Source organism: Triplophysa dalaica, chromosome 2, assembly GCF_015846415.1.
Source record: "Triplophysa dalaica isolate WHDGS20190420 chromosome 2, ASM1584641v1, whole genome shotgun sequence".
In the NCBI taxonomy this organism is placed as follows: Eukaryota; Metazoa; Chordata; class Actinopteri; order Cypriniformes; family Nemacheilidae; genus Triplophysa; species Triplophysa dalaica.
The window spans coordinates 5,631,480-5,644,668 of record NC_079543.1 but is presented as its reverse complement, the minus strand read 5'-3'; the positions used below and the strand labels follow the sequence as shown (position 1 = coordinate 5,644,668).

The window sequence follows — 13,189 nt, the reverse complement described above, 5'->3', positions numbered from 1 at the left end:
TAAAAAATGGCGAACGTAACGGAGTGCATTATCCAGGCGGCAGGGGAAGAAGTTTGTCTCATTTTAGAATCCTTGGATCCTAAATGACGAAAGCGATCAGAAAAGGTGCTTAACTATCAACTTATATCAAGGCCGTATGGATATTATAAGGCCATCTGAAGGTCAGTAAAGACTCATAACTTTTTTATCTGCTCTCATCTCTTGCCTTTTTAATGGGGCGGGAACGAGGCAAAGCTTAAACAGGACTAAATCATTAAAGATGACGTTAGTGCCGGCTGTCTCCAGCAGTACGTGAACTCTTAATTAAGTGCTGAGGTAACTAATTATTCATTTGATGTGATGGTGAGAAGGAGAGCGGGAAATGAGGAGAGCAGGGAGACCGAGTGATTTATGCCATTATAAGACGTTTAGTAAAGGCCTATTCACACCAGGACGATAACTATATTAGCGCCTTCACCAAGAGATTATGTCCATTTTAAGCTTGTGCTTTGCAATTTCAATCTTTATAGACCTCTTCTGATGACGTAAACAAAGATGGTTCAACGCTGGTCCAGAATAACTTCCTGTTTTAGTTAGCTTAACACTAGACAAACGTTTGAACAAACTACAAGCAGCAGAATGTTAATAACAGATTGAAAGTTTGTATTAAACAAAAATCTTTAAGATTTATTTACATATGTAAGATTAAAAAATACTAATAATAAATAAATAAAAACTGAATCAGAAAGCTTCTGGACCAGCGTTGACATCTTGCAAAGTGGTCTATAGACTGACTTTATTCCGTTGACTTGTCGAAATCGAAAACAAGACTACAATGGTTTGGACTATCGGGTGTCTGTGACATGAGTAAACAAATGATGCGTTTAAAAACAACGTTAGATTTGCTGTATGTGCATGGAATGAAACTTGTACATGGCAGGTTAAACAGTCACTAATGTGATGGTATGGCTTAAGTGGTCAAGTAAAACAGCTTTTGTGACATGCATTCTATGCTTATATCATCACATTAAAGATCATAAATTGTTAAAAAAATCTTTCCGGTTTTCTTCCCTCCTCTGCCTCGCTCTCGATTTCAAGATGGCGGTGGAGTTAAATCAGTCTATAGTTAATGTCTGGTATGAATGGACATTTCATCTTTCAAAATCATATTTTTCTGATGATAATTACACATGATTTGTAGATTTACTTTGTTAAAATGTAGTAATAAAAGTAAAAATGCATGAAGACAATAATAAATATTTCATAAAGTAAAATGATTAGATATAATAATAATAACAAATACATGATATTATACATTTATTATTATACATAAACATGTATATGTACATACACATTGAACATACATATACCGACTAAATATCAATTAATATTAAATAATAATAATAATAATAAATACAATTATTATTAAGTAATAATTAGTTCCTGTTCACTCTATTTATGCTCATTGTATTATATTTAAAAATTGAAATAAGGCGAGTACCTTCAGTTGTTTGGTTTTCTCCCTGAGTGTTCGCTGATACACCTGCAGTTTCTCAGCGGCCTCCGGACCGGGTTGCCTTGCCAGGATGTGTTTCAGTTCAACATAAAGTTTTTCTTTCTCCTACAACCACACACACACACACATAAAGCACACATTAAAACTACAGCAATGGTATGACGTAGCACTTTGCATCATAAGACACTGAAGTATCTATTAAACAAAGTGAGCATCTCTGCTCAGTTAAACATCCACCATAAAAGTGAACACTCAGTATTTTCTTCTTCTCTTGGATGATGAACCTCTTCGATCGTGATATTTCTCTAAATGATCAAAATCATACCAACATGGCTTTTTCACTCTCACATAAAAGAAAACCGTTACAAGTGAAATCAGGGAAGTGCCGACTAATTCGTTTAGTAAGCGTGTGTTAATTATCGGAGCGTGAGGAAGACAAGATGGATAAACAAGATCCATCGTGGCACTGACCACGTATCAACACGTCCCACTCGACAACAGGCAGATATACGGGCCGTCGATGCTGCTAATTAGAGGGAGTTCTCAGTCTGAACTCATCAATGCTAATACATTCAGACTGCCTGCTGTTTTAAATAATCACTAATATAAAGCTTCGGAATTTTCAATAGAATGTAAATGATGTACCACCGGAGAAATCATGAATTCAGGAAGTTAAAGGCGCCTGAAAGGAGATCGTTGGAGATCGGAAAGCTCAGGCAGAGATACGCGAATAGCCTCGATGACCCCGAAAGAGTAATTTCTCATTACACATTACTTGCAAGTACACACACTGGCAATATAGATTTATTGTAAAGCCCGGAAGCTTATTGCATCTTTCCTTCCACTATTTTTCTCAAGATATTTTTTTACTCTCTCTCTCTCTTTCTCTCTCCTGCCACGGTGGCCGTCTCCTCATAATTCCATCAATAGTGAAGTGAGTGTGTGATAGAGAGAAAGTGAGTGCATGAATGATTTATGACCGAGGGTCCGGACTTTAATATACTGACTTTTATAGGATCACAACAAGGCTGAGATCAAACCCACTTTCTGACTGCACTTTTAACCACCCCTCTCTCCCCCCACCTATGTTTCGCAAACACCTGCGCCAGTTGTGTTTTATCAAAGTATACATCACTTCAGCATCCAAAAAGCATATTTCTTGGCCCTGCGTGGGCTGAGCTTTGATAACACTAACGCACTTACTGTACATGTGTGCTCAACTGAGGGACACCCAGCAACGTGTCTCTTTATCATTATGTGTTACTTTATTTATTTTAAATATGCAACAAAAAAATACTTTTGGATTACATATGATGTAAACCACCGGTAATGTTTTACTCTGATTGATTGCAACTCTTTAAAGAAAGTTGTGGGCCAGCCAACAATGTTAAAGTACATAGATACTGTAAAAAATACAGAATTTCATTTTACAGATATTTTTGAAACACGGTAAAATAAATGTAAAATTACAGAAAAGACTGTATGACAAATGCAAAATAAAAAAGCATGTACATTTCTTTATGATTTTATTAAATTATTATTTACTTTTTAAATGATTTAATACGGTGTCAAAGTTGACAAGCACTATAAATGTGCTTTTGCCTGCTGAACCTATTTTTTCCCAGTCAAGGAAGAAAGTCTGGCTCTCTTCCAACAATCACATCACGGGCCTTTCAAAACCTCATCTCGATCACCCTCCACATGTCTAGTCATCAGCTTTAGGAAAGAGCTGTTTACACAAGATGCAGCCATGTATGCAAAAACATCTAAGCAGCACAACCATAAGAAACTGATGAATTTGAAAATTTAAAAAAGCATTTTCACTTGACACATTGTCTTTAAGTGTGTCTTCTTTCGCATAAACTAAGACTGTAAAAAATTCACTAATTTAAACTGCCTGACATTAAGTTACATAAAATTAGCTTTATGAGTCATCCATCCATCCATCCATTTTCTACCGCTTATCCGAACTACCTCGGGTCACGGGGATCCTGCGCCTATGCTTTATGAGTCAATTGAACTTAATTATATTGAACAGACTACAACTCGATTGATTACGTAAATCAACTCAATTTAAGTTTAATTGACTCAAAAAAGCACATTTTATTTAACTTAAAAACTTAAATTAAACTGCTTCATTACATTTTTAAGTTGTTTTTTTACAATCTAATAGATGAATTTAAATGAATTAAATATCTCTTTATCCTTTCTAATTAATTAGATATCTCATTAGCACACATTGCTAACAAGATGTCAGAGCGATTTGCCTCATGTGACATTAAAGCAGAATCACCTGAAGTGACCCGCTCCGCTTTCTCAGTTCAACTCGTAGAGCAGCGTAGAAGCAAACAGGTGTTCTCCGTGTCTTTAAATTCAAAGATGGATGCTGAGTGACAGTGACAGGAACATGCTTTAAATTTCCACTGGCTAGAAACAATTTTTCTTTTCAAGGAACTCGGACGACTATTGCACGTTTGTCGGATTGTGCATTACGACGGTGACACCCTCCCTTGACAGCCCGTCTTGACAATCACAATGGCTTTGGTTTTTTACATCGTGGCAAGAGTAAAATAAGTGCAGACGGGAGACTGATATTTCTGAGTGAGACATCAACAGGTGACGTGTATGCAGTGCTGGAAAGAGTACTAGAAATTTGTACTTAAGTACAAGTACTGTTCCATTGCTGAATTAGAGATGATAGTGATCAGGTGAGACGGGTGCAAAGGATTATGGGAAGTGTAGTCTAGTGGTAAATGAGGGCAGAGAGTGGACCGTTACAATAACTGAATACTCAGACAAAATAACAATTCATTTTGTTGTTCTGTCTGTCCTCATTTGGTCAGTTTTCCAGTTAATACCATTTATGCAATTCCAACACTGTTCAATCATGTGTACTAGATCCCATAATGCAGAAATTAATAAATAAGTGCCCAAAATACTGCATGCAAAAATGCAAAACATTTGTAACCTAAATTGCATTGGATTAGCATTATCAGTCATATCTGGAGATGAGCTGGCTGATCAATTACTCAACCTCAAGATTATGAGAAGGCATGAAATTTAAAAAGAGAATAATCCACATTGATAAACTATTTACAATAAACGCAATATTTAACGAAAAAAGTGGCATAGTAATTTTATTCACTGGGACTTTAAAAGGGCAACCACTGAGCATTGATTTCCTATATAGAGTATATAAAAGTACTCCTTAAAGTAAACAAAACATACTTAAAAAGTAAACTAACATAAAATACTTTCTAGAAAGACATTCCCCTTTACCTTCATGGTTCATACCTGTGATGTAAACTAAAGCACTGGCTATTTAAACAAGTAGGAATATGATATGCTACACCCAATCTTCCTGTTTCAATAGAAAATGTGTCAACAGTGAAAAAGAAATGTGCTTGTCGAGTGATTTCATCAGGTCTCTTGAGTTCAGGAAGATTGAGGCTTGTGAAAATACTTTGCTCAAAAAGTCATAAATACAAAAACACCCTTGACAAAGTGATGATGATACATGATACACCATATCTGAAAAATAAATATCACCTTTGAGAAACGGCTGCCTTTTGCCCTGTCAGTTATTTTAAAACATAACTTCAGCGTTTTACGGCGAGGCTCTTAAACACCAGAAGCACGTCCATAACACGCTTTACAGGAGCGTGCGGTAAACACCTTAGCTCTGGGAAGGAGATGGAAAGAATGCAACATTTTAAAGAAGTGCTCTCGCATGAGCTTTGAAAATTAGAGGTCGTGACCTCGCTGCGAGTGCTGGATCTCTCGCACTACAAACCCTTCTGTCTATCCAAATGAAAACTTTGGATTGGAAAACTCAATCTGACTTGAGGGGGTCCGATGCTAAAGTTTCTCCGACCTCACGGCTCAACCGTGATGTGACGTACGGAGGCTTATATAACGCTAACTTAAGGCCATAATAAACCCTGATGTTTGTTGCTGAGAAAGAATGATCTTCCTCGTGTACCTCAGCTGGTAATATGACATGATAAGTCAATCTATGACAGTGTCTTGCAGCCGCTATGCATGAATAAATAGTTAACCTACTAATGTTCTCTCCGGATTTGCCTGCACGAATATTAACAGAGATGATACGCTCCAGGTCTGGATTATTATTCGACTGCCTCACTGCAAATAATGGGAGAATTAGAGTGTCTGTTTAGCTGAAAAATAGAAAAACACTGTTCTGTGGTCCGTTCTTTATTTGTCATAAAGAGATGTTGTGTGTAAGACCGTTCTGTCTATCTAATGGATATTATATACAAACTGGATCTTGTCTCTTATCATTTATAAAGCAACAGTGTTGTCATACAGGCAGTGCAACAATGTGTTTTCTTCAATGGATTTTAGGTATTGTGCAAACAGTAACAGAACAAAACAGCAAAACTATACATACACCACTGCCTACCAGTGACTATGAAGCTTCTTCATATTTCTGAGTGAGTTGAAGGGGTTTTGTGAGGCCATCAGGTATCATTTAATTAAAAAATTAGGACTGAACCCACAACGTTCTCTCTTCAGGGCCACGCTCTTCTGATGTTGCGTTTAATGAAGATGAGAATAAAATCAATAAAATAGATTCAAATTAGCTGAGAATGTTCGACAAACTAAATATTCACATACAAAAAAGGGACCAGACATTACAAGTTTAAAAGCCCACGCTGCCCATGCATTATTATTTTAAAATCTATAAAATTATATCATGCATTATTTTTCATTTCAGAATAATTATAATAAAATGGATAACATTTTTACAAAGTTAGAGAATTCTAACAAAATAAGTTTCAGACCTTCAGTCCACACAGGTGTAGTTCACCACGACAACCACAAAGTGCCCAAAAATCTGTTCTTTTCATTTTGAACCATGTATCTATTTCTGCGACTGTATGATCAATAATTTGGCCACTTTTGAAAATATTTACAAACTGTTGAATAATGCATTAACTATTAACAATGTCGCCTGAAAATGAAACAAAACCAAAACTTGAAATGTGTGCTTGTGCTATCGATTTCTAAAATAATGATGATATTTGGTAAAGAAAAACACAAAATGTCAAGTGTAGTTAAACTAATTATGAGTTCAATTAAATGATGTACATATGTTTTTTGGGGCCATTTTACAGTTTACTTTTAAGTTACCATATAAAACTATAGTTAAAAAATGAAAATTAAGAAATAAACTGTTCTGTGTAAATCAATTCTTGAATAATTACAAAACTGCCAGATCATCTGCTGTCGTCCATCACCGCTTGTATACATATTGACAGCGGATTCTGAATTAAAATTAAAATCTGGTCTCAACCTGAAAGAGATCAATGAGATGTTTGAAATGATCTGATACATGAGAATAGCTGCTCGTGTCCCGCAATTGTGATCCAGTGTCTGCTAAGCTTCGTTTGATGCAGACGGCAGAAAAGTACCTTTTAAAGCCAGCTGTGTGTCTGATGGTAATGGCATTTTGAAAGCCCATTTTATCATTTCAATTACTTCTCAGCTACACAATACTATTCCTTGACTGAAACCATAAAGAGAAAAAGGAAACTCTTCAAACCGACTGTCGCAATCCACATCAAACCGTCTCGTTGTCATGGAGTAAATGGGATGGCTACTTTTGGAACATTATGTCTGTGATTTTCAGACAAATTGAGACCTTCGTCATGACCAAACCAATTAAAACCCTCAAGTGTATCACAAACAGCACAGAGGATATAAAGCTACAGAACACTGCAACTCTGCTGGACTGCATTCATAACCTAATCAGACGTTTCTGGTGCACTTATGTAAATAAATAATCTTCTGCAGAACCACGACCCGCGCACCTGCTACATCTGAGAAAACATGTTTGTTTTTAGTGTGAGTGATGAGCAGCACTAACAATACATTAGAAATGTCTAACGCTGTTGTGCCCTCAGAATAATGCACGTTATATACGATAACAAAGTGTGGAAAATTACTGTGCTTCATAGAAAGTATAGACTGTAATTCAAACAATGCCTATCTTATTCACACAATATTGAATGAAATATCTGGATATTTCAAGTCTACCACTGTCCCTCTTCTAACAAAACAACTGGATTTCTGGATTTTCCCGTCTTTATAAAGTCCCTCCTTCCAAAACGCTCTGGTTGGCTAAGCTGACCAGGTCTGTCATGATTGGTTCCCATCTTAGCATATGTGTGTGTGAAGATGTCCCAGCCATACAATATCAGCGAGCTGGTCAGTCCCCCTCTCAGTGCACATGTATTCATAAACTTTTAGCAATAAACAGTAACAATGGCATCAACTTCACTTTATTAGTTAAAAACATGCGGATCGATCGAAGTGTAACGAAGGTCAGCTAGTGCATGTACAAACGTCAATCTTTGTTAGAGATCGCAGATGTTTTTTCCTACTATGGCGAGGGAAATGACACCAGACCGAATGTCGTCAGACCGGTTATATAATTAACACTTATAACAGATGCGTTAGTTTTGCCTTTTATATTGGACCCTAGTTGAATGATAAAACAAACATATTGATTAGGAGACATTTGCAAGCACGACTTCGAAGGACGTTTCATAGAAGTGTTTTAAAGGTAAGCTATGCGCACAAACACAATATCAGTGTTTACACCGAACAGCTTTGACAGCCGATGTTAAAGTCATGGAAGCTGTTATTTAGCAGTAATGTGTGTAGCAGAATTATTATGACCTGCTGTAGCAATGTGATGAAAGTGAAAGTAGTTTTGCGAGCCGAGCGCTGACAAAAGATGGGGACAGGGGTGTTTCTGTCTTGGCGATTTGAACATCAACAATGGCTATGAGAAATCGGACATCCCGCCATTTAAAATCAATCATTTTATATCTCAGAGTCACAATGAAAGTTGTTTATGTTGTGTTAAATTTGACTAGAAAAGCCCCCTAAAGCGTTAGAATGAGCAAAACATGAAATAGAGTCTATTTGAAGTTTTTTATTTTACTTAAAGTGCGTCAATGTAATAATGACCACTTTAGTAAAAAAAAATCACATTCACTTTGTGAACCTTGACCACAAAACAAGTCATAAGGGTCTTTTTATTGAGATAAATAACTCTGAAAGCTGAATAAATAAGATTTCTATTGATGCATGTTTTGTTAAGATTTGTTAGAAACAGGTTTGTTTTAACGCTCTTTATTGGCTTACCACAATTATGACAGAGAGTAGATAAACTCGAAAGCTGAAATTACAGATACCAAACTTGAATGTGTAATTCCCAAAAAGGGGGCAGCAGCAAGCAAGTGAAGTTTGTAGGCTTTCTGGTATACCTGATTATTTTACAACATCAAGCTCTTACTTGTAACAGAAGCTCTTTCTCCACAACATCTTGAGTCTTAGATATCAACCGCCGCTGCAGAGAATGAATCTTCTGAATCAGTTCGAACATGCTTGGATCACTTGCCTACATGGTCCAAGGGAAACATAATACTTTCTCAATCATGTAAATAAAATACTTGTTTGTCAATAATGAGCTACAGTGATGTAAAGTCGCACCTCTAGTTTTCTCCAGCGGTGAACATTCATGGGACTACTGAGTTCCTCCTCTAGAGCTCGACATCTGGTTCTCTCTTTCAGCAGTTCCCTCTGCATGTGGAACACCTCCTGTCTGCCATCAGAACAAAGACAGATCGGAAATAAAAAGAAATAGCTGGCTGGCTGGAGTTTCCAGGCCATAACAAAATCAACAATGTTCTACTAATTTACAGGCTGTTATTTAATAAAGGCCCTTGCATTTTGGCACTACACAACTGCACTCTGAAAATGGATTTCAGTGAGAGGTTTAAAACCTCTGCACTTTACTTAGTTACATATGCACCACAACAAGCCCAACCAGAAAAATGCAAACAAGCGTTAATATGAGAGAGAGAGAGAGAGAGAGAGAGAGTGAGTGAGACATTCTTGAATTGACAGGTCATTTCAACCATGATGTTTAAAGTCCAAAAATACAAATTCCCTATTTCTTAGAGTGGCTTAAGTCACATTAAACCCTATACATGTGTCATGGAGCTATACGATAATCTATCAATTGCTAAACGATATGTACTTCTACTCGAATGCTATGTCTCTGAACTTTTCACTAAAGCAACGGGGAGAGACTGATAGTGAGAGCGCACAGCTCATTTACCTGAGAGCAATGAAGGTTGAATTTACAAGGGTGTTAGCGGTTAGCATGCTAAATTGATCAATAAGTCATTTCCTATCGGGAAAAAACACCCAAATTTCGACGTACTATCATTTGTCTAGAAACGCAAGTCGGAAAGTGTGTCGCTGCGCTGAAGAATGCCGAAAGATTGCTTGTAAATGGTGCGAATTGATTTTTCAAGGCCTGCGTTTTGCCGTCATTGCTGATGCAGACCAAATCGATGAAGTCTCTAATGATCATAACTGTCGCGTCGTACGATTTCTTTATTACATTCCCACGCTGTTGTGTTTATATCCTGATGGGAGTTTTAAATCGAGTATTTATAGATTGAAGCTGATGACTGGGGGAGTCAAACAAGATTCTTGGGGCTTTGAAGTTAGGCGTCTATTGTATACATGTTGCATCATTGACAGAGGTTTACTCTGAGGGTAAGTCGGATGATACTATTGTCTTCTACGCCCTGTTTAAATCTGTCAGTCGAGAAAGATCACTGTTTCTAACTACTACTGCAAATATCTACTGTATATATGTCCAACAACATCCATTGTTTACAGACATCAAACTCTTTTAAAGTTCTTTCAGGAATCGATCACAGATCTAATCTAACTCTGAAACTGTGATGACTCCATGTGTATCTAAGAAACTGCATATGTAGAACGACAGTTCTATGAAAAGCCAGGGCTTTACTGGAGATGAAATAAAACACATCTGGTGGTGCTAAATTCTATTTGTCCCATAACAAAAGCCTCTGAACTTCATGTAGACACAAATACACGACACATAAAGCGCTCTGTCTCAAAACTTTGAAAAGAAACCACGCGTAACATGCTGGAAATAAAACGATATGTGATTTGATGATATGTGCACGCTCCGACTGCATTAATCTTAGTCAAGAGTCATTTTACCGCACTACATTCAGAACAATGAGCCTGAAAGGATCTCCTGTTCAGATTGGGCTAAAATCACAGCAGACTTTTCTTTCGCTTGCCTTTGGGCCTAATTTATGCATTTTAATTGTATTTTTGGCAAAGCTTTTGTTTTCTTGCTCTCACCATTCTCTTCACAGCCGTATTTCACATGAATACATCACTGTCCGCTAAAGCAAGGCAAGCCATCCATCTTTCCATGTCAACAAATTAATTCCACCATGACAAATAAATAACTGATTTAGAATGGGAGAAAAGCATATTCTTCGCCCATGGGGTTCTCTTATTCGCCTATTTAGTTTGGTATTCCTCCTATGTGTCTTTGTGGCTGTTTGGAGTGAGATTTGCATTGAGATACAGATGGTTAGAGCAAGAGTAGGTTAGGGTATATAGATTGATTTATTCGGTAAGGCAGGTTTGATATCACACACTTAAACTTTAATCACAGTGCTTATAGAGTTCAGAACTCATGCACGCACACACAGATACACACAAAAATCAAAAATCACAACACAAACCGTACTACATTTCATAGCTCTGCATTGATTCAAAGTGTGAACAATGTTTGTGTGAGCGTGAGGTAGAGTCCTGATCTCTAAAAGGCAGTTATGTGAAAACCTGGCAAGGATTTATTTCCTGTGTTGCTAAATGGGGCTTCCCAGTGGCACTGCACATTTACAGTCAATAGCAGACATGCCAACAAAAACAGCACACAACAAACAAGACAGCGATGTTCATAACTGGCCTTTTTAAAAAGTGCAGAACCAATTATAATCAGCGCCATTTACATCAACAACCTCCCACGACAATACCCTCACTAACAGCATTAACAATCAGCTTGTATAGACTCAACCTCTTTTAGAAAAGAAGACAAGAATTTGTCCAAAAATATAGCTGCAAGCAACAGTTATGAGTCCGAGCACATTGGGAATGTCTTGTATACTTGCTGTTCTGCACATAAAAACTATTTGCTTCCTTAAATTTTTAGGTAGAATCAACTTGGCTTTACAAGTCATTGCAACTTGCTATTTTAGGTTTCAGCCAGGTAAGTGGATATAAATTGAAGATTAGTTGGAATATCGTTGAAATTACTTACAGTATTTTAATGCCATCTGCACCTGGATTCATTAAACATTTTTGATAGACCTGAAACTGAATCTTACTGTATGTTTCCACAGCAGAGGGAGAAATCAACACAAAACCACTTACAACACCTGCACTGCTTTGGGCAGTGTGCATCACTTCCCCGTACCCATATAAATCCCACAATCCACATGGGCAGCCATATTCTTGACTTTTTTTTAAAAGGAACTGAAAATACTTGATCATTGTCAACCAAGCATCCTAGTGTAAGTGTTATTGACATTTTTATATGCATCTCACTCTTGGAAATGTACTTTGTGTGTGGAGTATCCCAATATAAGACATTATTGGCTCCTTAAGCAACATTTTACTCAGAAAGTGCTTGCCATTTAGTAGCACAATGAAATCAATAAAATATTTTATTTAAAAAAATAACAGATTTTTGGAATAACAGTTTTTTAAAAACTGTTGCATACACTTAATTTGAATATACTTTACATATAGCTCAATATTTTTAAGTATATGGTAATATATAAACTATACAATAAAATAAATAGACCAAATGTAAAGAAGTAGGTGTCAGAACCAAAACAACAGCAGATGAATCTAATATACTTTACCCGCTGCGTATGCGAAACAACAAGAATCTAAGAAAGCCCTTCGATCTCGAGGATCTTCCTCGAGCATCCGGACCGTTATGCCATGTTACAAAGCTCGAAGCAGCTCAGCTTGCAGTTAGACAATGCTTAAGAAACGTTTATTTAACACTTATGAAATATTCATGCTGATCCGAATGGAAGCCGATTACGGGAAATCCATCTGTCAGGCTGCCACTCAGATGCTTTTTGAATAAGTTGGCATCTTATGAGCCAGGGCACGGGAGGAACATATGGTCTGTTCTGTATGCTTCATGTAACTCAACCAGCAGTAGATGAGCGATAGAGAGAGCTTCAGGGGGAAAGAGGAGAAAAGGAAAGAGGAAATAGACTAATGAAGGTAAAGCGGATAGGGAGGAAGCGATAGGGCCACAGTAGGAGAGATATACGGAAGGAAAAATAAAGAACAGAAAAAGAGAGCAGTAACAGAGTTGCTGGAGTGCAAGGCCCCAGAAGCATGGAAATGTTAAGGGTGAGTGTTCTCTAATGTTTCTTTGTTCCTGTTCCAGAGAAGAAATTATATCATTTAATTCCACAAATAAAGAAAAAGACAGAAAGTATGTAAAAATGATGGAGGGCTAAAGAACATGTGCTAGCGCATTTCTAAGCGTTGTTTTAATTGACGTGAAAGGCTCGTGAGGGTAACCCTGTGATTCAGGCAGATTTATCCAAACATAATTCATTTTCAAGTGAGGCCTCTTTGAAATCATTTGAAATGAAGAGACCTTCTCATTATAGCTGCCAAACATCCAGCACAACAATTTGGTTCTGTGCTGCATCAAAGAAACACTTGCGCACACATACTTTCACATCATTGGCTTGTGCTCTGTTTTTCATTCCACGCTGCGAGTCAAAT

The 13,189-nt window shown here is 37.1% G+C and overlaps 1 protein-coding gene across 3 annotated transcripts in view; it reads right to left on the bottom strand.

The window, feature by feature from the left end:
• Window positions 1-13,189, bottom strand: part of cfap58 (cilia and flagella associated protein 58) — a 70,705-nt gene that overhangs the window by 17,298 nt on the left and 40,218 nt on the right. For all 3 annotated transcript variants that reach the window (XM_056730691.1, XM_056730699.1, XM_056730709.1), the window contains exons 14-16: window positions 9,020-9,131; window positions 8,823-8,927; window positions 1,481-1,600 (exon numbers count right to left, since the gene is read on the bottom strand). In XM_056730691.1, coding sequence (XP_056586669.1) covers window positions 1,481-1,600; window positions 8,823-8,927; window positions 9,020-9,131 — 337 coding nt within the window. The remainder of the gene's footprint in view (window positions 1-1,480; window positions 1,601-8,822; window positions 8,928-9,019; window positions 9,132-13,189) is intronic.